We start from the raw sequence: 27,033 nt of genomic DNA, 5'->3' as shown, positions 1-27,033 counted from the left end.
AGGTTGACTCCAGCAACAAACTCAAACCACTTGGCTCTCTGCATGATTAAAATCTTTAGGTGCTTTGACAGCTTTCCTATTTGGGTCCCAGGTCTAATCAAAATACCTACATAGAGGTAAAAGCAAGGGTAACAATTCCTTTGATCACTTGCAAAAAACTAAAAATGGAACAGACAAGGTGAGCTTAGACTTGTGTGAGTCTTAGAATTTCCTAACTTCTTGAGATTTGCACAGATGAATTTAGGGCAAACTTAGGACAAACAGGAAGTACTATTGCATAGAGCAGGCAGTGAACCTATGCAAGTCAGATTGTCAAGAAGTTGGATGACAATAAAATGTATTTCAGAAAAGATACAGGCCAAATCTTGTATGCACAGAGCACAGGAGAATCTAGGGCACTGTAGGGTATCCCTGGGACTTCTGAGAGTTAAGGCAAGGTGATGCAGTGTCCTCTGAAACGGCTGTGTCCTTCAAGCCCTCCTCAGAGTTTGAAAAGGGATCTTAGACAAGCTGTAGTTCAATACCAGCATCAAGTTCTATGCTCCTGATCATTTCATGACACTGTCACCTGTTCTTTTGATCTCATAATCTTTTACCTACTGCAGAACGAATGCTGCAATTAGATAAAACTGATCAGTTGCCAACCTGGATGTTGAAACTCTTCATGACCAGGAGGAGTATTTAGCCAGTTCCCTTCGTTATGCTAAGAGATGGACACTTCACCAAGCCTTATGCTACGGGGTGGGGGGTGGGGTGGTGGTAGTGGCGGTGGTGAATGGTGGTGCTCAGGGACCCCTAGGGCCCCGGGGAGCACCCTTGCGAGCTGCACCTGAGCAGACCACGCCCGCATCCTCCTGGTGCCGGCAGTCGTGGCGCGCCCAGCCCGCGTGGCTGCAGCGCTCCAGCGCGTCCTCGGTGCCTGTGCAGCGCACGTCGTCCAGCAGAATGGGTCCCGAGCCCGGGCCGAAGCGACCACGACCCGGGGAGCCCAGGGCGCGGCCGCAGCCCAGAAGGCGGCACACGACGCGGGCATTCTTCATGCTCCAGAAGTCGTCGCACACGGTGCCCCACTCGCCCTGGTACCGCACCTCCAGGCGGCCCTCACAGCGGTTCTTCCCGCCCGCCAGGCGCAGGGGCTTCTCTGTAGGGCAGGAGAAGTCGGTGGAAGAATTAGCGCTGGGTGAATTCCATTTCTGGCTTTGCTGTCTGCTCCCGCCCCCGTATGTTAATTCTTATCCCGTCTCTCTGTTTCTTTCTCTTTTTCTGCCTCTGTCTCTTTTCCCTTTCCCTCCTCCCTTCCCTTTCCAACCCCCCACCCCCATGCGGATCCGTTTCCTAGACATCCAAGTACCTAATCCAAAACTCAGTAGCTGAGGGTGGGGTAGATGCTTGCAATCCCAGTGCTGTGGGAGGCTAAGGCAGAAAGATCACAAGTTCAAGTTCCACCTGAGCAACTTAGCAAGATCCTGCTATAATAATAACAGTAATAATAAAGGAGCAGGGGACATAACTCAGTGTGAAGGACTTGAGTTCAATCCCCAATACAGGATGGGGATGGGTAAAGGATATGTATGTAAAAATCAAACAAAACCTTCCAAATCCTTGAAATATAATTGCTCTAAATTGAGGCACTAACATGACTCATCAAACAAAATATGTTCTATGAAATTATTTTTACTCTTAGGGAGTAACTGTGAATAAATCTACGTTACATAACCTGGTTGTCCCACTCTCGTGTATTCACCAAGCAAGAGCAAACATATGCCCACAGAAAGATTTGTGCATAGCAGATTTCTCCACAGTAACAAAAACTGAAAACAGCCCAAGGCCTATCTACAGAGCTATGGATATTTTGTGGTCTATGCGTACAGTGGAATATTACTAAGTAATGAAAGAAATACGTCACCAGTATGTGGACCCACACAGATGAATCTCAGAAACAATGAGACTATGAGCATGGCTCAGTGGTAGATGCAAGTAAGCCTGGGGCCCTGCATCCCAGCACCAAAAGAAGAGGGAGATGGGGTGAGGGAGAGGAAAAGAACAAAGAATGTGAACTGTGTATCCAGGTAAGTACCTTCTGATTAGGGCCTTGGGAGGGTGAATTTAGGCTTCTAATCTATAGTGTGTATATCTGCACATACATACTTACAAACTCATAATTATCTTTTGCAAATAGTAGGGAACTTAAAATAAAAAAGAAATATAATCCTAATGGTATTAATAGATATAGGGTCATTTTAATGATTAGGAATAAAACAAAAATTACCAGGTAAAGGGATCATTTCTTCGATTGAAATTGTAACTGTAAAAAAAGTAAAGAAATAAAACTTTTAGAAATGCTTGCCTTCAAACTCATTTAGGTTCAAACCCCAGAACCAAAGGTTTTCTCTAATTTCAGACATTAATACTTTTGTTTTGAATACAAAAATCCTCCATTATTGTTAGCATCAAAATGTAACAAGTGGTGTCAGATAGCCTTTATCCTTCAAAAATAAAATGATTAAGTAGTCATAAAGAAGTCATAATGAAGTTTTGAAAAGAAGAATTTAAAAACCACTAGATTTTATAGGAGACATTTTTATAGAGGCTGAAAATGAAATCAAAAACTCAAATAAGAGAGAAGTCATGTATAAAAGATGTAATTCTATACTAAAGTATATGAAGCAAGGCAGGAAATTTAACAGTAGATTTTATAACAATAAATTATAAAATTTTAGTGTTAATTTAGCAATAGACATATGATCATTACCAGGTGATGGTGTCATTTGCATTGAAAGTGAGTCTTTGGCTGCCAAAAAAATTAGTGAAAACAAAGCATTAAGTTTGATTTCATTGACATTTTTTATACTGTAGACTACAAATTTATGAAAACCAGCCTATTTCATAAGCAGTGTACATTCATTTTTTGTGAATTTGCTTGTTCGGGAATGAAATAGTTTTACAAGAAATTGGTGTTTTGCATGGTGGATCAATAACAATTCTCATTTAAGCAATGGCAATGCATCAGATCATTTATGACTCTAGTCCTTATGACTAATCCAGGTACATATTACCACCATTTTAGAGATAAGGAAATAGAAACTCAGAGGAATGATATAATATGATCAGGCCACCTATCATTCAAACCTGTAAAGTCTCAAAATACATACTTTTTTCTAACTATTCTGCTTTTCAGAAGCGTAGGGTGTGAGATTTTCATTCACCTTGGATTCCCTGTGGTGAATCAGGGCTGAGAAGGAAGGAAGGTAAGGATTATGGCCACATATCTGCCTGCACACTCCAAGAAGCACTTCCTCCTACAGGAACAGGAAGTGACTTGGGCTGCCATATTTTCATAAAGGAAGTAAGATTTATGAGTGTCACCTAATCTATGTGTAAGACCAGGTTACACAGTTGCCATGAACCAGGTCTACAAAGAAAAACTCACTTCATGGGATGTCAAGAGTCAATGAAGAAATTTCCTGACCAAAATGGAGTCATGACTGGAGTGGGAAAAAAAAAGGGGGAGAAATGGGGCATGGAATTGGGGTTATGAATAAGGCAAGGGGGGCAAGAAAGAGGGAGAGAAGGGGAAAAAGGAGAGAAGGAAGGGAGGCTATTAAATGCAAGTAAAAATGAAATACTAAACTTTGGTTTCACTGAGCTTTATCCCTATATATCTTCAGAGTAACCAGGATTTGAAAAAAAGGAAAGGTAAGAAAACAGTAGAGCCTTGTTTCTAAAGACATCTGAAGGAACACGCCTGCCACCAGCCTAGCTGAAGATTGGCAAGTAGATTTCAGTCATGTTCTTCCTGTTAAAAGAACAGGTTATTTACTGCTATTTTTACTGGACAGACAAAAACCTTACCCACTACCAATGAAAGGGTTTCTGCCGTGGCTAACATTCTTTTAACTGCGATCATTCTCAGCCTTCTCACAGTTGGATAATGGATCAGAATTTCCCTCTCAGATTTCTCAACATCTAGAGAATCACTTAACATAAATTGGCGTTTTTGTATTCCTTTTCATCCCAGTCATTGGGAAAAATAGAAAGGGCAAAAGGGATCTTAAGGAACACAATCACTGAACGCACAATCCAAACATAACCTTGGATTCACCTCCTACCCGTGGCCCTCCTTAAGCTGAGAGCTCTCCCCTGGAAACTCACCATGTTAAGCCTCTTTAAGATGATGCACAGAAGGCCACTTACCACTGGACAGTTAGATTTCAAATCCTAAGTGGACCAGAATTCCTCACTCTAAGTTCTCTACTCTTATTCCTGTTAAATACAACCCGTACCTCATTGCGGTCATATGCATCTTACCTTTCCCAAGGAGCCCTGCTGCCTAATGGGTTCAAGCTGTCATTCATGCCAGGCAAATGGGTCTACATGAGGGCATCACTAGAACCCTTGCACCCTAAATGGAATGGTGGACTTCAGCAAACAATCCTCACAACTCTGGTAGGCTCAGTTCTTTGTTCTAAAACTGATTAAACCTCCCCTTGTCTGCTCCCTCATAGGTCTCACTTTGATCAAGATCTCATACTTACTTCCAATAATAGAAACTGGTGACTGAGTGAATCTTTTCCCTCTGATTTATTTTAAAATATTTCTCATTCTGGCATAGGAATTACCCCTTTACTACCCCCTCACCCTGTATGATCTTTTAGAGATTCTTTGTGATCTCTAGCTTCAGGGATCCTTTATGTGACTCTATTTCCATACAAATTGTTTCTTTTCCTTTTGTATTCTCATTTTGTAGCAGAAAATGCCCTACCTTCAGCCAGTCTGTTAGTTGTCCAGGTAACAATTCCTGTTACAAGTTCCTATTACTTCTGTCTCCTAGAAATGGCTGGTCACTGTGATGCATATTATAGGAACTAATCAATAACTGGCAAACACTCTGCTTGTGTACTTCCTGCTTGCTTATCCCATATAAGCCCTAAACTTCCAAGGATCAAGGCTTGATATTTTGGGAATGATCTTGATTGCTATCAGTTGGTGAAAAGCAAATCTGCCTCCAAATCCCAGGTATCATTTCAATGTTTTTGTTTGCTGTTACAAATCTGTTTTCTGCCACTCACAACTCAGATTTCTTTCAGATTTAAAGGCTGCAGCAGCTGAAGTAACAATGAGAATGAACAGTCACTGCCAAAGAGTGGCAAAGTTCTTGCTAGTTCTTGAGAGTTGTGTGATTAGGGAAAGTATGGCAAATAATATGGTTTCATGCACCCATGCTTATGCACAGGTCCATGATGTCTTCCACTGCTAGGTGTGTGTAGAAATTCCCACAAGTGCAGAGGGAAGTCTCTCCCCTGACAACTTGCTTCAGTGACAGGTGAAAATTGAGCAGCTTTGTCTTGCTGAAACATGCAAGGAGCTGGTGGGAGGAACACTGCCAGGTCATAGAAACTTTGCTCCTATGTAGTAAAGCAGGTCAGCCACTCATAGGATATGCTTTCTCCAGTGGCTGGGGATGAGTAGTATCTAAATATGCTACCATAAAGAACCCTATTACATGGTGAACAATATTCTGATCCTAAGTGCATGATAGGATAGGTACGTGATTACCTGTGTCTTAAGATCACATATGCTACTATTCTTCATGTATGGTGGAACAGAGAAAAATATCATGAAACAGTTCCCACAGATATGGTTCCATCAGGACATATATGTGTGCAGCTAGTACAACTGACCTCATCTACCTGAAAATTGGGCAGAAAGATGCACATGGGTACATCTTTATATTCTTAGCTCTCTTCAGAACAATCTAAAAACTGGGATGCTGTTGTGGGTACCTACCAGAGACAAGGCTTGAGAACATACAGGGAGTTGATTTGCACTTGCAATGGGATACCACTGCATCCCAATGTAAAATATGTTTACCATATAAAACATACTCCTTGGTGGTCCTACCTGTGATCCTTCCAGGCACAGCTGCCAGTAAGATGGACTTGGATGTACAGGACTTTGCCTAATCCCTAGCCCATGCATTGAATGCCACTTGCAAAACTGTAACATTGTTAGCAGAAGAAACATACCAAATTAAAAAAATAGTTTTGCAAAATTGCATGCCTTTAGATCTCCTTATAGCTGCCCAAAGAGACACATGCTCCATGCTTCACAAAACATGTCATACTTTTATCCTAGATACTCGTGACAATGTGACAGCTCTGAGGAGAGAGACACAGAGGTACAAACAGGATAATAAATGTCCCAGGACCCCCTGCATGGACTCATAGAAGTCCACTTTCATAGTTCTGTTCTTTTCTTATTCACCTGTTTATTGGCATGGCTAATTAATGTTTCAAAGTTTTTTCATCAATGGGATTGCAGCTATTTTACAGGCAGTCTCTAAAGACAATGTCAGTATGGTCTTTCTTCTTCAGTCCAGACAAAATTTCAGCTGTCAGAGTCCCTAATTAGCAGTAACCAATTAAGGAGGAAATGCGCTGCCCATTTTCTTTATTTAACCATAGATCCTGGAATGAAGGAATTCAACCACCACCATTCTAGGCTGAATAGCAATCATGTTAAACCTCTTCCTCCTGCTATGCTTGTACACCTGCTGAAAATGTACAGTCATGGGTTCATAAGGCTTAGTCAGTACAGGTGTAACCTATAACTCCCATCATTACTTAGCTCTCTGTTGATAAGCAATAGCAACTCGCTGTATGTTCTCAGGTTCTGTCTCTGGAAGGTAGCCACAACTTCTTTCTAGTGAATTTTTTGCCTTGAAGGTCCTATTTTGGTTTTCCTTTCACAGCTCCCCGTTGTACCTGTGACCTTATAAAAGGCCTTCTAACCTGCACAAGAGTTACCTGGCGTGGTCCCAGTGCCAGGATGGTCCCTCTCAGGTTATTCTGAAATAAACCTGTCCTGTTGAGCTCATACCTTTGTTTTTTCATCTTTTTCTCCTGGTAGACATCAGTACCACAAGGACTTGGAGGAATCACACCAATGGATTCATTAGCAAAGCCTAGAATCTGAAAAGACCTTGAATGGGAGTTGGGAGATTTGGTTTTTGTCTTTTCTCGTTCTGTGACTGTAGGCAAATATCTTTTTTCTCTAGGTCTCATTTTCCTCCAAAATTAGGATGGTTGTTCAATTTATCACCCTTCCAAGGAGTCCATAACCAACAGCTGTGACATCAGAGAGGCATCTGATAGAAATATTTAAGCTTTTCCCAGAGCTGGTGAATCTGTATTCAGCAATTGTCCAGGGGACTCACCTGCAAGCTTTTAAAAATAACTTTTTAAATCATCTCTAGTCTCCTTCAGGGTCTATGTCTGAGGCCTTTTTATCCTGTTCTTCTGGTGCCCAGCATCTATACTCATTGTGTTCAGTTTTATAACCAGCGAAGGGGAGGGCCTGAAAGCTGGAGAATTATTTGATCTCTCCTTACCTCTGCCTCTCACTTAACCTCTCCTGGAGAAGCAAGAAGTGTTTTTTCTGGATGTTTTAATTCCTGCCAGGCTAGGAGTTCTCAGACAGTCACTCATCAAGGACTGCGAAGGCAGATAGCATACCTGCTGAAAAAGGTACTTCACTTGATGTGGGGGTAATATCTGCCAATGGAGAAGAGTATTCTGGATTGACTAACAGTAGAAAGGAAAACAGAAGAGCAAATCAGTAAGTTAACATTGTCAGAAGCCAATTTTTTTGTGTTTGTATGGGGGAGTATGCTGATTAATTTGAAGTATGACTTATGACACAACACACACAGACAAGCAGGTTAGGTATGGGCCCTTAGCCCTGGCATTCCTTGGGCATATCTAACCGAGACCAGGCAGGAGGCAGCAGGTGATCCCTGTTGTAGGGGCCATCTCTATGTCTTTGACTGAATTCCGGGGGTGTGGAATTTCCTGATAGACAGGGTATTCAGCACATCCGTTCATTAGTCAACTAGAGGAAAAGTTGATCATGCTGACATTTAACTTTAGAAATAGGACAGGCAGAAAACCTTACCAGAGGGAGCATCTATTTCTGCTAGGGTTGAAGATGCATCTGCATGTAATTAAGACACTAGTTAAAAATGAGTGTAAAAAAGTCCAGTGTATCATTTCATTGCGATTTATTTTGTGATCAATATGATAATTAAATAAATGTGTTTTCCATATAAATAAAAAGCTCTGTTCATTAATTTAAATAATATAAAGACAAAGACTTTACCTGATGGAAAGCTTATTTCCGGTAAGATTGAAGAAAAATCTATAGATAAAAGAAAAAAGAGTGAATGGAGTGGACTCTCAACCTTCCACTTTTACTGAGGCTATGCTGGGGACAAAGTTTTTGTGAAACAGGCTAGTTTTATATTTATAACCCCAAGAATAGGCACTTAACAGGACCCCTGACAGTTCCACCTGAAAGGGAGGGTATAGGGGTTGAGCCTGAAGTTGGAAGCAAACCAAAAGGAGAAGATAGAATTAGTCATGTCAGCATACATGCTTGTAGAAGATACAGGAGATGTGACGCTGAATCATAGATCAGTGTGACTGTCCAGGCTTGTCTTTCTGTTCAGAGAGAACTGGGGCAGCCCATCTCCCGATCCTCCACTGCCTCCAAGTCACACCCTCCACTCCTAGGCTAGCCTCCAGGAGAAATGCCTGCCATGAGTAAGTGATGATGTAAATGGCCACTTGGGCCAGTGTGTATTTTCATGGGCTTGATTTGGTTTAATTAGCTGAACAATTTTCCCCCTTGGCCCATTCATCAAGCTGGGCTTCCCAGAATTCATTCACTGTCAGAGGATCCGGAGATGGCCTTTATGAATCAGACCACTATAAACATATTTGAAAACTCAAAATAAAAGATTACTAGAGAATCAAAGAGTTTGACTAAGATGTAGACAACTGTTTAATAAATTCACTTGAAATTAAAATAATTTGTATCAAATCAAGATAGAACCAAAAATAAATTACTAAAATTCAATTACTCATTAAAGTGGTTATAGCAATATCCAAAGATTCTGGAAATAAAAAATTCTGCCTTTACTGTGGTTTTATTTACCAGTTCTTGTTAGAAAAATTTTAGCAGGAGGACTAGTTATTGTCTATCTTCCTAAGAGTTAACTATCCAAATTAAAAGCACATGCCCTGTGATATTACAAATCAAATCTTTCCTAAAATAAAACCTGGTTCCCAGTTCTTTTAAAGAAAAGATATCGAACATATTTTAACTTGTACAATTGAGGTCCATTTGGAAGAATGTCATTGTTTTTCTTAGGACATAATGCAGAGGTAGCTCAGAAGGCACTGAGGCTAACGTGGCATTTTTGCTCTAGATTGTTACATTCAGATGACATTGAATCTTTATTTCTGAGTGCTTCTATGACAACTGGAGCATTTCCTGGCATTTCCTGCCATTGCCAATGTGGCTATGCTATCAGTTTTTACCCCTCCCTGTACCTTCACCTTACCTGCAACCTGTTGCTTCTCCTAATACACAGTCTGTAGGGAGGCCAGAGAGCCAACTTTTGAGTCATTATGTGTGTGCAGAAAGCAGGAGAGACAGGCTCTGTAGATTACCTCCATGTACATTCAATCACTTTACTTGGATTTGAACACTGGGATCTCAGTTTGGCTGCATAGAGGCTGCCCTTGTCTACTTCCAATTTCTGGACTATTTACCAAGGGTATATTCCAGTGAATGACTCCTTTTTTTTTTGTACCAGGGATCAAACTCATGACCTGGCAGTTGCCTGGCAGGTGTTTGTACCACTGAGCTAAACCCTCAGCCCCCTATTGAGTACTCCTAGACAAATAGAGTGTAACTGTCTTGGTAGAATCTTAACACAGTGATATCCCTGAGATCAGTAGTAAGAGGATGAGTCAGCAGAAAATTTATTACCAGTTGAAGGGACCAAATCTGTGACTGAAATTGAAGTAGGATCTGTCAAAACAAGCAAAAGTTAAAGGAAATTATACTTTAATACAATCCTTATCAAGAAAGCTCATTGGTAAAGATTTTTTTTTTGGAATCAAACTCAGGACCTTGTGCTTTCCAGGCAGGCACTTATGTCACCGAACTATGGGTAAAGAATTTTTAAAAATGACACCATTAAAAACTGTGCCCCAGGACATTTTATTATGCTTGGTTCCTATTTGATTCTTCTGTTCTCTGTTTCATTTAGCTAAAAGAAATAAATACTGGTGAGTTAGTACAAGGGGCTAGGATTCAAATGCCCTGTGTTCTAGTTTGTTTGTGCAATGGGATGTGTGACTTTGGGCACATTATTTCCATCTCTGGGCTTCAGTTGCTGCATATGAAAGGCTGTTCTATGGGCCAGCAGGATCTCTATCCCACTGTTAAAATTCCAGACTCTCCAGAATCCACTGAAACAAAATATGCATTTTAAGGACATATCGAAGTGAGTTAGGCACATAATAAACCCCGAGAAGCATGTACCTGGAAGGATAGGAGGACACAGAGAGCGTATGACCACATAGAAGGGTGGTCCTATCCTACTCAGCCCCAGCCTACTGCTGCCTTGAAGAAATCATGCTACTATGGTTCATTCTTAGATTTCTCAACCAAAACTGGCTATCTTGGGCTGCAGATATAGTTCAGTGATGGAGCACTTGCCTAGTATGCACAAGGCCTTGAGTTTGATCCCTAGGACAACACACACACACACACACACACACACACACACACACACACACACAACACACATACACACACACACACACCTGGAAATCTGGATGACTGATTATGATGATTTTGTAGAACTAGAGATCATTCATGGGGCCTCACACATGCTAGGCAAGAACCATACCACTGTGTTGTTGGTGGTCTGAATTCTTACATGAAATCTTCCATTCTTAATATGTTGGACTAAGATAATTGACACATGCATAGACAAAATTAGGTTGTGTGAATGTAAACTCATTAGTACATCAAGACTGACCTATGGGCAGCCCATGCATGACTTTTTTTCTAAACAATCTCTAAGGATTTTTCCAGTTCTTAGGACAGTGTTACCATGATGCACCATATCTACCTTGTCCTTGCCAAGACACTTGGTGGGCAATTTTCACAGATCCAAGCACAAAAAGAGAAATATATGTCATCATCTGATTTCCTTTAGAATTTAGTTTCTGTCAAGCCTGACAGAGGAATTTTGAGATTTTGAAAATACAGACCAAGGGTCACTTTTATAACTGCTGACACTTCAGAGAAAACTCCAGTTGAACTGCCGTGTGTTGAACAGGTATTTCTAACTTATTTAGTCACACAGCAATCAACTCAAGCCCCAGGATGGTCCCCAGTGTGTCCAGAAGAAGTTTACAAAAGGACACATGTGTAGAACACCTAGTTTCTAGGACACAGGTCTCGGAGAGTGCTTCCATCCTCCCTTTCTATAGATTAGAGAAACAGAGGCTCCAAGGAGTAAGAGAACTTGCTCCAACTCTGAGTCCTATATCACACTGTCAGTCAAAAGGTCCCAGTGATCAAAGAAATTTGAGTAAAATTGAACTTAACCAAATTTTAAAAAGATGTTTTATTTAGAACTTACCAGAGCCTCTAATGTGCTAAGAACCCAAATTACCAAAAGAGGATGTGATATTTCTCCCTTTTATCTAACCATGCAAATCCTCATTTGAAATTTGCTATCACTGAAGTAGTGTGTTGTGTTGTGAAACATGCTTGGGAGATGTGATGGTAATCTGTTACTCTCTCAAGATATAGATTATAGATCTCAAAATATAGATCTATAGATTCTATCTATAGATATAGACTATAGATGGAAATATATAAATATAGATGGGAAGTCCTATAAAATAGTTGAAAAAACAAAACAGAAGAAATACACTGAAGCCATGTCACTAAATGTGATCTCAGAGACTAGCTGTCACACCACAGCATAAAAGACAGGGAGGCACACTTCCCTGTGCTCAAAGGCAGACCATCTATTCAATCATTTCAATCGATGGATATATAAGCCCCTTACATTAGTCCTTGACATGAACTTCACACTTAGTTTCACCTGAGATAAAACTACAACCCTAATCATATTGAAGGCAATCTGTACATGTCTGATTTATAGAAGGCAAGAAAGAAAATATTACCAGGTGAACTGGGCATTTCTCTGGTTGACGCTGAAATTGTAAAACAAACAGAAACTTAGAAAACACATTTTACTTAGAACTTCAATACCTCAGATACATTTAAAGTAGATACAAAATAATCTCTGAAATACGAAGCTAAAAGTTTGTGCAATGGGATGTATGATGTTGGGCACATTCTTTGCATCTCTGAGCTTCAGGTGCTGCACATGAAAGGGTACTCTATGGACCAGCAGGATCCATAGACAGAAACACAGACAAAAATGTTTGAAGGCAGGAACTGAGAAATGTTCCTTGGGTGAGGGGAAAATATTCCATGATGGATCAGGAAGGCCATTCAATGCAGTGATGTATAAATATTTCCTGGGCAAAATACTGGGAACCTTCTTAACTCTGACTTTAGGCTTCTATCATTAATTTCTCATTTTTAAAAATCAAAGTAGGTTTATAACACATAAGCCTGATCACTAGAGGAAAATGGTTCCTTAGCATAATAAAGCATATTATGACCCCTAATTCAACATTTTTTTTCTTCTCACAATCTATCATGAACTGCACAAGTGATTCCAATCTTCTCACTGGAATGTTTGATGGTAATCTACATTTGGTACTAAATCTTCAAGACCTGGACTTGTGTCTGGCACACAGATAAGTATCTGTTGAATAAGTGGGGGAATTAATTAAGTTCAATTATTTTAGTCTCTGACCTATAAATATACTGGGTTGTGGATGTTTTCATTTCATTTGATTTCCAATTTACTTTTTTTAGCCAGAGAAAGAAGAAAACATAGATAATGCAGAAATTGAGGTGAATTAAACAAACAAATAAACAAACAACAACAATAAAGAAAGCCGTTTCAACCGGAGAGGTAAAAGGGAGATAGTACTGCAATAGATGAGAGGAACCGGGTTTTGTTTGTGGAATTCCTAAGAGCAGCACTATGAGGTCAGCTTTAAAGTTCAAAAAAGATGTGGGTGGCTGTTGGAGAGAATCTGGGACGTCCCTGAAGATTACTATTAGAAGATTGAGAGCTAAGAGCTCACAGAAGTTGGGTGAAGCCCAGGGCCAATCAGCACATTAAGAGCCTGAGAAAGATGGAGCGGTCTTGTGGAATCAAGGTCAGGCTGTGCTCCGCTGTGCTACACATCTTTATACATCGCTGCTCGAGTGAGCCTTGGAACTTTGATAATGGGCATTGGGCATCTGTTTGAAGGATGGGAATAGGACCCAAACCTCCTCATGTTAATTTCCAGATTCTCACCAAAGCCATAGCTCTGCCAGCCTCAAGAGAAAGCTGGGGTGCGTACCTGAGCAGATGACCCCGGCGTCCTCATGGTGGCCACAGTTGTGTACAGACAAGCCCAGAGGGCAGCACTGGCCTAATGACGTCTCATTGCCTTGGTACCGCACATCATCCAGAAGGATGTGTCCAGCCCCCTCCCCAAAGTGGCCACCCCCCGGGGCACTGATGCTTTCTCCACAGCCCAGCTGCCGGCACACCACGTGGGCAGCTCTGAGGGCCCAGAGATCATCGCACATGGTACCCCACGTGCCATTGTGGTAGACTTCAACTCGCCCTTCACATCCTCCCATCCACCAGCCTGATGTCAGAAAGATCTGAAGAACACTCAGGGGTTATTGTTGGAGTATGACAGGTAACTATGAATGAATTTTTCTTTAGTTATTAATATAACATACCCTAAACAACAAAGCTTTAAAAATGTTTGCATCCTGCTTCTAAGTTTCAGAGAACTAAGTCAAACTAGTGTTTATAAACGCAGTGCCTGGGTTATCTGGGCTATTTATGATTCCAGTGTTTTCTTCCGTCATTCTCATCTTTCAGTTGAAATATGGTAATTACAAGGCTAAGGATAAATATCAATGTTGGAGCTAAGCCATCAAATTGATAGGAATTGACGTCAGGCTGCCTATTTTAAGTTTTCATTGTTTCCTTCAGGTCAAATTTGTCTATTGGCCCAAGTAAACTAAAAACATTTTATAAGAACTAGAAAGTATCAATCCCGGGTTTCGGCACCAAAACAAAAACAAAAACAAAACAAAAAGAACCAGAAAGTCGATGAGCAGCAGTTGGCCCTGCGTAGAGCCTCTCCTTGCATTTAGCACTTATTTTCTCAGTCCTGGGGAAAGCATGGATCTCGGTAAATACTGACACCACATCTGTATCTGCAGCGAGTCCCTTAGAAAGATCTGATAGCTAAGAAGCTTCAAGACAAACAATGAGAAGTTTACCAACGGTGGGAGCTGTTTCTGCCAAAGCTGGTTCAACTTCTACAGCTGAAAGAGAAAAGCCCACACACTCACATTAGTGATGGTGAACTTCAATAAAATGCCACAAGCAATTGGGTGCACAAGTTTGTGTCAGTGCCAGTGTGGTAGGTTAGAGCTTCCTGGCACAATCACACTGCCACAGAGAGATCAGACGTGGGACAGTGTCTTTCCCTTTCCTGAATTACTAATGCTTAGTGGAAGCATCTCTCTGAACCTTACCAGGAAGTGTCACTGATGGTCATTCAGGAGATTTGAGGCTACAAAATAGGGAAATGAACATTGGATACCATTTTATTGAGAGATTTTTATCCCTATATACTGTGAAAGATTAAATATTCAGATTTAAAAGAAACATTGACTGAAAGAGTAAAATAGAAATAGTCTCTCCTTCACTGACATCTTTGCTCCATTGAGGCCCCTCACCTCTGCCTGGTCTTCTGAGGAGGTTATGGTGGCGCTGGGCTGTGAGGTCCCTCAATGGAGCAGGAATCACAGATGTTCATTGCATGGAGTTAATTAGCAACAAAAGGTACCAAACAGGGATTAAAATTTAATTTATATTTTTGAATGGGCTTGACTTGAGCAATCCATAATCAAAAGGGTATTTAGATAATGTAGCTTTCTTTCTTTCTTTTTTTTTTTTTCTTTTTGTCTTTTTAGTTTTTATCGGTACCAGGGATCAAACTCACGACTGCCTGCTTGCAAGGCAGGCGCTTTTGCCGCTGAGCTAAATCCCCAGCCCCGATAATATAGCTTTCTTGGAGAAATTTCTGAGCTTGACACACACAAAAAAATCATTCCTGAAAGTTACAACTGCCCCAGAGCAGGACACAGCTCTCTGATTCAACATATGTGTGTGCTCATGGGATCTCTTTCTTCTTAGAGACATGGGAATAGGCTGTGAAACTGGGCAGGGGACCCTCTTCTCCTGACACCAGGGTGACAAACATCTAAGCAGTTACCAGGATGTGGGACTTGGAGTACTAAAGCCTGGACAGTCCCAGGCAAAGCAAGACAAGGCATTCACCCCACCTGAGCCCCCTGTCAATTCAGAGTCAAGCTGCATGGCTGAGAGGGGGCCCGGGAATGGGAGAGTTCACAGAGGTACCTGAGCAGATGGCTCCAGCATCCTCGTGGTGCCCACAGTTGTGCACTGACAGGCCGCGGTGGAGGCACTTTCCCAGGTTGATCTCTCCACCTGTACACTGCACGTCGTCTAGGAAGATAGGGCCGGAGCCATCGCCAAACGGGCTGCCCCTGGGGGCTGCCAGGGCCGTCCCACAGCCCAGCTGCTGGCACACAACTTGGGCAGCAGGCAGGTCCCAGAGGTCATCACACACAGACCCCCAGGTGCCATTGTGGTGGAGCTCCACACGGCCCTCACACCGGTTCCTGCCTTCAGCCAGCCTCACCACCGGCAGATCTGCAGGAGCCAAAAGCTGAGTTTGCATGAAAATCTTCCTTCAAAGTGAAATGAGGCAATTGCACCACGCTGGAGAATCCTACCCTGGTAGGAAGCCTGCTGTCGGGGTAGCATGTAGCTATCTAGATAGGGAGATGCTGATGCTGGACCTTTGTAAGCACGGGAACAGCTATGACTGCTTTCTGCACCTGCAATTTAGCATGTACCCTAAACTACCTTTCTGCACTGGACAGTTTCATTATGGGACTGCATTCCCCATGTTGGCTTGTGGAAGACTCACTTAAAAATAACATTCTTTGGGTGTCATTTTTATGTTGCTTTTCTAAATTTGAAATAATGCTGCCCAATCAGACTGCATTTTTAAACGAGGTCTCTCAAAGAACACGCTGAGAATCTCAGAACAAATTTAGTATTATTTTACTTGAATTGACAAAAATGTGAATTATATCTTTGAGAATGATGTAGGAGGCAGAGGGCTGGGAAATACAGCAGAAGATAGAGTATTTCTGCTGTGAGAGGACTCAACTGTGTACATTTTTTGGATTTTTTGGATCCGAACCAGATGAAGTTGCTTCTCAGGGTCTGAGCCTCCAAGATTGGTGCTGATTCATGGGGTTCCTTTTTAAAGGTGCTACAAGAGTACATCCTGCAGTGTGGTTGTGGTTCTGGCCTTTGGATGCTGTACCCAAGGTGATGGGGAGTTGGGTTTATCTTTGAAAAAATTACTACTAGAAGAACTCATCCTATAATCCCTGGCCTCTAATAAACACAGCTACTTTTCCACATAGCACCAGGGCCACAGAGAAAATTTTTCTACATTTCTGTTATTTACAATCACCAGATCTCAGCTTCAGAAAAAGTCACAAAATGTAAGAATGGAAAAGGTACCTATTGGATTGAAGACATGTGGATGCTCTCTAGGAATTGAAGAAACTGTACATGTAAAAAAGAAAAATAGTACAATCTGAGCAAAGGCGGTGAAATTTCATATTCTTTTCAAATACCATCTAAATAATGTAGGTGAGTTTACCTTTAAAAAACCCTACCCAGCCTTTATCAAATAGTCACACTTAAAATCTGATGGTAGCTCATGAATGTGTGTGCATTACTTTGATTAAAAGGAAGGCAGATCTTTTGCAAATGGGAAAGATGTAGGGAGAAGATTTAAAGTGGGTCATATACATGTACAGACTCTTCATGATGAATGTAATCACTATGTACTGAATACATATACTAATAAAAATTAAAAACTTAAATAAATACCTTTGATTATACTCTAAAAAATTAAATAAAATTCATTTTGGGATAACAAACTTATGACTCCATAGACAGGTGATTGAAAATGTAAGAAATGAGATGGGGACTGATTGGAGAAAGAGGGTCCTGGGAGGAATATCCTTGGGGATATCTTGTCTCCCAGCTCATTTCTTTCACTCACTGGTTCTCTCCTCCCTCTCTGCCTTTCAGTGAGTAGCTTTTTTCCCCACAATGATGTTTCTGCCTCATGATAGGCCCACAGCAATGGAGCCAACTGACAGTGAACTGAAACCTCTGAAACTGAGTTAAAACAAACCTCTCCTCTTTTAAGTGGTCATTCTCAGATATTTTTTCACAGTAATGGAAAGCTGACTAACACACCTAATCTTGCATCTCATAGCCCTGTCTTCTTCTTACATTCCAATCACAGATTTTTCTAGATGAACTCAGACACTCCCAATGCCAGTAGAAGTAGTTGTTTGTAGGCCCAGCCTGAGATTTTGGAGAAAAGTGGAAATGGATGGTGTGTCTAGGAGGAATGCTTCTTTCCACAACAATGCTTGCGTATTTCTGACCTCAAACTCTACAAACAGAAGGCAACTGAAGAAAGAAGAAAGGATTACCTGTTGATGTGGGCACCTGCATAGGCTTTGGAAAAGATGCTGAGAATGGATAAAAAGCAAAAGAAGAAAATTATACATTTTGGTTAAGCATTAAGAAGAGGCTAACCATTATGTATTGCATTTAAATCTTAGTTGATTGTCTCTAGTACAGAGTCAAGGCTCTCCAGATTTTGGTTCATTTACTGACAGTGTCTGATTCTAAATTGAATTATTTTCTCTGTAAGGTGCATTTGTTTCATTCTCCAGCTGATGTGTGAACAGTAAATATAAAGCAACTCATACAAGCTGAGGAAAACCAAAGGTTGATGGTTAATAGTTTCTTTTTCTTTCTTTCTTTCTTTCTTTCTTTCTTTCTTTCTTTCTTTCTTTCTTTCTTTCTTTCACAGGGCTTCACTGTAGTTGGGCTGGCATGGAGGCTACTATGTAGCCCAGGGCAGCCTTGAATTCATGGTGATTCTCCTGTCTCAATCTCCCAGGTGATGGGATTACAGGGGCATACCATCACATCTGGCTGATTTTGTTTTTTTATTTCAAAAAGACATTTTACACTCAAGAGAGCATCCTTTAGAGATCTCTGCTATGAAGAAAAATCCACCCTGGTGCTTCCTCTGAAATACTGAGGTCACTTCTTTCTCCTAGTTCTCCTTTACGTGTTTGACTTTTCTCTCAAAGACATGCCATGGAAGATCTGCTGGCTAAATTTGAAACATAACTACTATTTAGGCCAAAGGAGCCAGGAACAACTGAAAAGTGTTGTTTTTAACATCTTCATCCTTAACAATTGTATAGGTGGACTGGCTTTTTTGAATCACCAATGTACAATGCCTTGTTCTGGGAATAATCTGCACCCTGCCTGGCCTCCAAGGCTGGCCTTGAGTTACAATGGGTAGAAAGCATTACATAGACATAAATCCCCATGGTGCTCAGGTGTAGAATGAGGTCAAAAGGTAACATCTAAGTAGCAAGTCCTACTGTTGAGCAGGTGTTCCCTCAGCCTTCTGCACTGGGAAATCTCTCACAGCTTTCAGTTAATGAGTCCCCATCCTCCTTGGCTCCATCATCAGGGGGAAACTGAGGTGTCCTGTGGTTCAGAGATTTGCTAGAGGACTCAAGGCTGATAAATCATGAAGACATGGCATTGGGCCCCAAACCATAATCTATTGCCCAGGGTTAAAGCTGATTAGTTAAGAAGAACTAAAATTACCTGAGGTTGGATAAATCACAGCCACTGATGGTGTTGGGTAAGGCAGAGAGTCTGTGAAAGACATAGGAAGTATGGGTAGGTTGTTTCCATTACACTGCATTCCAGAGGTAGACTTACTCAAATCAGAAAGATAAATGTCTCATTTGGGGAGAAACTTCACCCTCATCTGGACATCTAAGAATGCCTTTGAGTTACCATGATTATAAACACGTTTTGGGTCACTGGGCTCATTTTTTGTCCTGCTGCCAGACACGGCAATGTCATTTTCTTTTCCTTGACAAACTGTGACTACAGGAATTGTGGCCTTGTGTAGAGTATCTGCTCAGTTGGTTTGGTTTTGTAGTTCTGTCTCTGTCTCTGTCTCTGTGTGTGTGCATGTGTGTGCATGCGTGCGTGTGTGTGTGTGTGTAGGTCCTGCCTCCCAGAATAACTGTCTATTTGTAAAGAATAGAACCAAATTATCTTAAACACACTCAGTGCAGGGAGGGTGTGGAAAGGCCCTAGGTGGGCTATAGCACTGGGCCAGGTATTCCAGGGGGAGATGAAATAGGACTTGGAGCTGCTGCTTCATGACTCTTATGGGTGTCTCTGATCTATACATGACAGCAAGGGCTCTGGTTTCCAAACCTCCTGGACCTTTAATCCCTACCCTTGTCCTGTGATTCCTACTGGGTTTGTGGCTTCAGTTCCTGCTTCATTCAGAACTCTGATTCTGTCCCCTGACTTCTCTCTTCTCAGAACTGTCCAGCACCTCCACCTTCCCTATGCCTTTGTCTTATCCTATCTAGCTAATAAACCATTTAGCCTCTTCCCAGTAGAATGTAGAGATAGGTGGGAATTTTTGACTTCAACTAATGAATTTACTTGGAGACACTCAATTGGAAAAAAAGGAATCATAAGGGTCCTGGGCTAGAAACTGGGCTTCCAGCTGTTAGGAAATTTCTTTGTGTTACCTATAAAATGAGGGAACATTCCCAGAGGTGTGACTCATCACTGGTGGGACTGAGATAACTTGAGGAGTGCTTCTCCTATTTTAAGACTTGCTTATTTATTGTATTACAATGTGAAATTCATGTTTAGTTCTACTCTGAATAAGGGTATTTTCAAATAGAAGTGGGTATTGATTAGATTACAAAAGTCACTGTTTATTTATAAAATATTTTAAGTATACTTTGATTTCTTTGTTATGTATTGTCTTTTGTGGCAGCTGGTCCTGACTGTTTATAAAGGGCAAGTTATCAAATTTTCTTTTAAAAGGACTTTATGTAGTGAAGCAGAAGAGCCAGTTTAAAGGAAAGTATTACGATGATTATAGTGTGAGTAACAGATGAGCATATGGGGCTCTGGATGGCTGATGCCTGAGAAACAGTGCCTCGGGATTGCCCAGGATCCCTTGCTTCCCTGCAACCAGCTTTCCAGGAGGCTCTTGGAGCCAGAATGTCACCAGTTCACCTTGGGCTCAAAACCAAGACCCACCTGAGCAGATGACACCGGCGTCCTCATGGTGGCCACAATTGTGGATGAACCAGCCACTGTGCAGGCACTGCCACAGCCTGGCTTCTGTCCCCAAGCACTTCACATCATCCAGGATAATGGGGCCCTCTCCTCTCTCGAAATGTGCTTGGCGGAGGGCCGCAATGGCCCTGCCACAGCCCAGCTGCTTGCACACCACCTGGGCATCATGGAGGTCCCAGCTATCATCACACACTGTGCCCCAGGTGCCATTATAGTGCAGTTCCACCCGACCCTCACAGTGGTGGCTGCCTTTGGTGAGCCTGAGGGCCACATCTGGGAAAGACAGACATGTTCTATCACCTCTTTGCTATTGCTAGAGGGCAACAGGCATTTCTGCTGACTCTACTCACTTCTGAGGGTTCTATCCTCACACTTGGGGAGAGAACCTGCGGCTCTGAACCAGTTGCAAAAGCACCTTGGGTTTGCTCTACAACAGCAGTGTAATTGGAGGGAGGGATACTTTTAAGTTTGTTTCCCATACTGGATTGTTTACTTCATGCAGATCAAAGAAGATCCCTACAAGCCTTGTATAAAGTGATGATCATTAAGTATTCCAACACTATTCCTATTTTTAGTGTGTAATAACAATTTTTTTCTTTCTATATGGTTTTGAATAAAACAAGCTTCAAGATAGAGTAAACCAGCATTCTTTCTCAGTACTGTATGCTGAGCCTCTAACATGAGAAGCTATGTGAGGCTATGGTATTCCACAGCAGTGCTGGTGTCAACCAGTTTCACCAAGATAGATCATGTGAACATGAGTAGGCCCCTTCAGGTCAATATTGCCCAGTAGACACAGCCAGCCAGCTTTATCATCATTACCAAGTAGTATCTGAAGGACCTACCTGTGTCGTTCTCATCTTGCACCAGGGACTCATAGGATGCATAGAAACCAACGTTGGTGACAATTGCATCACTATGGAACACCACGGTCATTCGGTTTGATGAGGAGATAAATACTGGGGTTGTCCTGGAACAGAACCTCCCCAGTGAAAAAGACTCACTTTGTGGGCCATCAAAGATTTCAATGAAGTCATACGGACAGCCATAGAAATTTTCCAATCTGTGAAGTGAAATGGGATCATTCAAACTTCATCTGTTAGAGCTCAACTCCTTAGTCAACAATGGCTAGGAAGGGCTGGGAAAACTATAGCTTGGGAGAAGGGATAACCCTAATGACACTGGCAAGATGTACCCTCCTGTTTCTAAACATGGTTTCATTTTTAAAGTCAGAGTTATTTTATGAATATGCATTATAAGCACAGGAGATAGGTTTTAAATTGTACTGAGAGAAAAGTAAAAAAAAAAAAAGTTTTCTTATCCCTGATTTGTTTTCCCTCACTTCATTCTCCTTCCCAGAAGTAGGATCAATGAACAGTTTCTTTTTGTTTCCTTTCAGAGAGGCTCTTTGCAAAAACAGCAGCAGACTGCACTACCATTCACGGTTTTCCTGCAGCTTGCTCCCCAGCAGCACTCACTGTGTGGATGCAATCTGTGTAACTGATGCCATCCTGATGGACAAGTAGACAGTTTCCACTCTGTTGCTACCCTATGAAGATTGTCAGGATGACCTTTACTGCACATGAGAATTTACCTGTGGACCAAATTCCTGGGCTAGAATTGCTAGGTTAAAATATCTATGCACTTAAATTTTTGATCAATATTGCAGTAAGCCATTGGGATAACTCACTCTGGAAAATTAAATAGGAAAGTCTTTTGGGAAGGATCGAGGTAGGGAAGCAGTGAAACAGGTGAGCATAACGAGTAAAGACAATAATGCAAGTGGGGAATATTTACTCACTTGATCACTTCAAATGTAAGTTTGACACGAGCCCCTAGGTCCACTTGTATGTCCCAGACACATTCGATATTTATGGGATACTTTTTAGGATACCAAGGACTGCTGAAAGTGCCTGAACTGTTTGTGAGCAAACCACCACAATGTAAATCTTCGCCTATAAGAAACAGTGAAGAAACTTCATCAGTAAGGGACTCTGCTGGTGTTTTTAGTGGGATCAAGAAGGGATACAATGAGAACAGAAAAAAGAAAAACATGATGATTTTACTAATTGCTAAACAAGTTAGCTTTGGAGTGTTCCCTAAACGCAAAATAACAGTTTCTTAGGCAGATGAAGATCACTGCACATTTGTATGAAGAGAAAGTGATAATGCTGTTGAAAGAGCTCTGTGAACCCATGTGCACAGATAGGTATATACATTCAAAGACAATACAAGAAAGAAAAAAGTGCAAAGACAATTTAAGCTACAGTACCTTTTCTTAGAAGAGCATGTATAGAAAATCCTTAGTTGTGTTTGTTAAAATAAGTAATTAGGGGGATCATTAAACTGATTGAGTACTCTGGGATCTTAATAAATAAGAAAACAGAAATTCAGCTCTATGTAAATGGTCTCAGGCAAAAAATGTAGGGACATTTCCCTGAAATGATCCAAGGAAGCTGCTGCATCATATTCATCAATGGAGTTTTTTTTCTTTTTGACTTGCCTCAAAGTTCATCCTATCAAAGCCTTCCCCTCTGCCGCTCAGTAAAGCCCAAATCACTCCACTTTAGAGCTGCTCAGTTAAAAACTGTTCTCTTATCAAATATGTCACCTTAAAATTTTAACCATTACATGCAAATTCTAGTTGAAGTTATCAAGTTTGCTTAAAGCCTCCAGTTGTGACTGAAATGTTAGATATGGGTGGGATTCGTCAAATGGCCTCACTGCAGAAGCTTCTCATATATAAAAGGAAGAAAGGGTATCCAGCTACTGGGTGAACTAAAATTAAACATAAAGCACATGCATAGCTACATAAAGTGCTTACCTAAAGCTGAAGTACCTGTGAGTGAGCTGTCATCAGTGAGATCTGAAAATACACAGAAAGAAATAATATTATGAACAAGGACCTCTATCCAGAATACTCCTTGAAGATACTCAAAAACATCGGCCCTCAAAAGCTCTAATTTCTTTGTGCCCAGTGAACAGAGATAATTCTGGCTCCTCAAGGGTTAAAATATTTGCACTGCAGTTGTGGACAGGGACGTCCCTCCATGTGACTTGCTGAGGGCTGACCTGGGATTTATATTTCTTTATTTCCTGCAGCATGTCAGAACATCATCACTGTGGCAAGCAGACAGCCCTCTCCACAGACGACACTGACCCAGGGAGTCTCAGTGGCTGACAGATTGAACTCTTCCTCCTTCCCACTTCTGTCCCCATCCTCTGTTGCCCCTTAGTTCACCATGCTGTCAATTCCAAAGAGAGGCACTGCTCTTGTTCACTAACAAGAAAGAGTTTAATTGGACACTCCAACTTCAGATTTTAATGGTAGCCAGAATGCATATTCATCAGGAATCTGCAACTGACTGAGCTGTATGGAAACATTACCTTTTGGTCCTCCATTTTTATTGCCGTCAATACCTATTCAAAGTCAGAATGAGAAATGAACTGAGTTAATATTTTAAAAAAATCAGATACTCTGTTCAAGATCAAACATGTTCTAATCTGGGAAGCTGGGAAACAGCATAGTATCACAACTAAAAGATTAGTGGCCCTGACACTCTATTCTTGGTGGCTCAAGTGGAACTTGGTGTTTATTTGCTTTTGGTCAGTTATCAGACTGACCAAGCTTTTGTAACAAGCGTTGAGGTCAGTTTTTTACATGGGACTTAATTGAGGTGATACTTAGAGTAGTGACCTGCATGTGATCTTGGATGTGCTTCTGTTGCCTTATCAGTGAAGGATGAAAGCTAATAGACTCTAGTTTATTACAGGTTGTGAAGATTAAATGAGAATAGGAGTGCACCAGTTGTAGCATACAGTCGAATAGCATTATGCACTTGTCAGGCACCCTGGTGTCTGTCAGGACCCAGTTGTCATCGCATACTGTGTCCTAGGTGCCATCCTAGGAAACCTCCATCTGGCCCTCACACCTGTGACTGCCATTCACCAGTCACAGGAACATACCTGGGAGACAGGAAAATGGGAGCTACTGAGCTTTGGAGTTATCTTCAATCTCTAAGACCCTCTGCATGTAGAAAACATTTTCCAACCCTTGATCACGTTTCCCTTCTAAACTCCTGATAGGGTGGCCCTGTGTCCTAATTTCCCTGGAATTGTCCTGGTTTATGACTGTTGAGGATCAATTAATACTTATTTAGTATTTCTTAGACTCTCTCAAACTCTTAGAAGTATCCCAGCTAGAGGATATTTTGCATAGCCCATCTAAGCATAAGCCACTCAGAACCCTCAACTGTACTCTGCTGTAGAATCCAAGAAGTCTGTAAGTGTCCTGTATTGGATTCAACTGGAAGCAGTGGGCTACTTTGAGATAGTTTTGCTCCAGAATGATTTCTCCTACTGCATTTTCCCTTCACTTAGAGGAAGGTACTCTCACTTGGACACCTGTTGACACATAGCTGCCAATGCCAGACAGAAGACTTTAACCACCTACTTTTAGGATGCTCTTTGGAGGATGAACATTGGGTGGCAGAGCAAGGGTGAGGATGTGGACAGGTGGCCGAAGTTGTTAACATGGATGTCAGAAGCGAAAGCAGACTGTGTCATCAGACTCCTCTCTTAGGGAAGAAGAACTTGGGTTAGATACAACCTCCCCCCAAGCAGGTGTCAGGATACCCACCACTCTCGCTTTCATCTTGCTGCACAGTGTTGTACAGGGCATAAAACCCTGTGTTGGTGATCATGGCATCACTTCTGAATACTGCAGTCATGACATTTGAAGAGGAGAGGAATGTGAGCTCTGTCCCAGTACAAAACCTGCCCATGGAGAGTGAGGCAGCTTGCTGTCCATCGAACACTTCCACAAAGTCATAAGGGCACCCATAGATGTCCTCTAGTCTGAGGAGATGAAGGCAACATTAACATCCTTGAAGAAATCCGTGCAATCATCGCTGCCTCCTCCTTCCAACTAAGCCTTCCTCTAATTACTAGATTTTTTAGGAGTCAGTGACTTCCTTCCCATCCTTCCTTTCTGGGGCTGCTTCCATCCATCAGACTCCTGATCTATTTTACTTCATCTGTTCAGCAGACTTCTACCTGGTGTCCTTGCTTTCAGCCTCTCCTACTCAATTCCTCTCTACCTTGAGTGTCCTTACAGTGATGGTAGGTGTCCAAAAGGTTCTCGTTGATAAAACCTTAAGGAGAGCCTAAGAAGGGAGAAATCCTGACAGCATAAATAGCTACAGGTCCTGTTAAATGGTAAAGCGATCCTTTTACCAAAGTCCCAACTGCCTGGTTTAAACCTACTGTTTTCACAAAATGTTTCATCCAACCTGGATGATGAGAGGACCTAGAATCCTAACTTTGTTCTCTAGCTCAGTCACCATAAATATATATTGTTTTTCTTCATACCACCTTTCATTTCATCACAACTTGAAATTGTCCACTGAATTACTGATTCATTTGAATACTATTTGTCTTTTAGAATGTGAACTCAGGAGGGTAGAAGTATTGTCCATTTTGTTTGTTACAGGAAGCCTATCCCTAGATCATGACACAAAAATTCAATAAATAAATGTTGAAAGCATATTAATATTTATCCATCATGCTACAAATATGAAATATGCACATTTGCATCTAAACAGTGTAAGCAGCCTTCAGTGCCTATATTATGTTTTCATTGTGCAGTATACACAGAAATCAACGGACATAACTGCATTTCTCACATACATTAATTAGGTATTGGATTGGAAAACCTTTTACTATGGAACACATCTATTTCAGTGCATCAAAATCCAAAAATTCTAAAATTAATCTATTTAAAAAATGAATAAATCATGATAAAAATTTTGTGTACATTTATAATAGAGTAGCAGTAACAAATGGGAAATTAAAATGGAAACCAACTCTGAAGAATCCCTGAGCACACAATACAAGTAGGTCTCATAAATGACTTCAACCTTGCTTGGTTTTCAAATACTGTAAGCAAAACTTAACTTGAAATATTTATTATAAATGCTTGGGTTAATAAAAAGACACCATAAGCCCAACCAGAAATAGTTCACAAACTTGTAATTATATAACTAGAGACTTTCCAATGGACAAATCAAATGAAGCAATTGTGTAATTTTAGCCATGTAAATATTTTCTTTTTCTTATTATATATCTTGTAGAACCTTTTCCCTTGGGGAACCAGGAAGGATCTGAAGTGAGAACTGAAGCCCTTAAGGAGAGTGAATAGAGAGACTTCAACCCAGAAGAAAGAGGTGCAAGCAGCACTTTCTTCCTGAACCCCAGCTCACTGCATGGGAAGGGCAACTCACCTTCAGACACAGGCTGCCTTCTAGAGACCCCCAAGACCTTTATGGAGAAATGTACAGTGGAATGGAGCAGTGGACACTGCAGGCTTCAGGGCCTGGTGAGTTACTTGGGTTTAGGTATTTCCCAGGAGAGGATGATTGGGTGGTAGCCATCTCAGAAATGGGCCAGCTGAAGTCAGAACTCAGAATGGCTGTGAGTTCCATCTCGTGGCTCCCAGTGACAGGGTCAGGGAGCCAAGTTCAAGTTGGCAGGAGGTCAAGGAGCCGAGTTTAAGCCAGCAGGACTACTGCAGGCTGAGCAAATCTGGTTCCAGACTTACGGCCAGAAGCCAGCCTGAACTTTAGTGGAACTAAAGATACAGGCTTGCTGGGATTAATCAACACCCTGCT

At 41.4% G+C, this 27,033-nt stretch overlaps 1 protein-coding gene across 1 annotated transcript in view; it reads right to left on the bottom strand.

Annotated features, from left to right (window-relative positions):
- The window catches only part of LOC100715944 (deleted in malignant brain tumors 1 protein), an 88,204-nt gene that overhangs the window by 14,306 nt on the left and 46,865 nt on the right, over window positions 1–27,033 (bottom strand). The window contains 12 exon segments of the mRNA XM_063236094.1: window positions 830–1,206; window positions 7,766–7,850; window positions 13,362–13,639; window positions 13,641–13,671; window positions 14,305–14,349; window positions 15,452–15,766; window positions 20,327–20,638; window positions 21,211–21,428; window positions 22,167–22,320; window positions 23,190–23,231; window positions 24,185–24,331; window positions 25,005–25,222. Of these exon segments, the coding sequence (XP_063092164.1) occupies window positions 830–1,206; window positions 7,766–7,850; window positions 13,362–13,639; window positions 13,641–13,671; window positions 14,305–14,349; window positions 15,452–15,766; window positions 20,327–20,638; window positions 21,211–21,428; window positions 22,167–22,320; window positions 23,190–23,231; window positions 24,185–24,331; window positions 25,005–25,222 (2,222 nt within the window).

This window comes from Cavia porcellus, unplaced genomic scaffold (genome assembly GCF_034190915.1).
Source record: "Cavia porcellus strain 051 isolate PalLab524CR breed Dunkin Hartley unplaced genomic scaffold, mCavPor4.1 scaffold_2, whole genome shotgun sequence".
Classification (NCBI taxonomy): Eukaryota; Metazoa; Chordata; class Mammalia; order Rodentia; family Caviidae; genus Cavia; species Cavia porcellus.
Note: the sequence above shows the minus strand (reverse complement) of the source record. Positions and strands in the feature narration are given on the sequence as shown.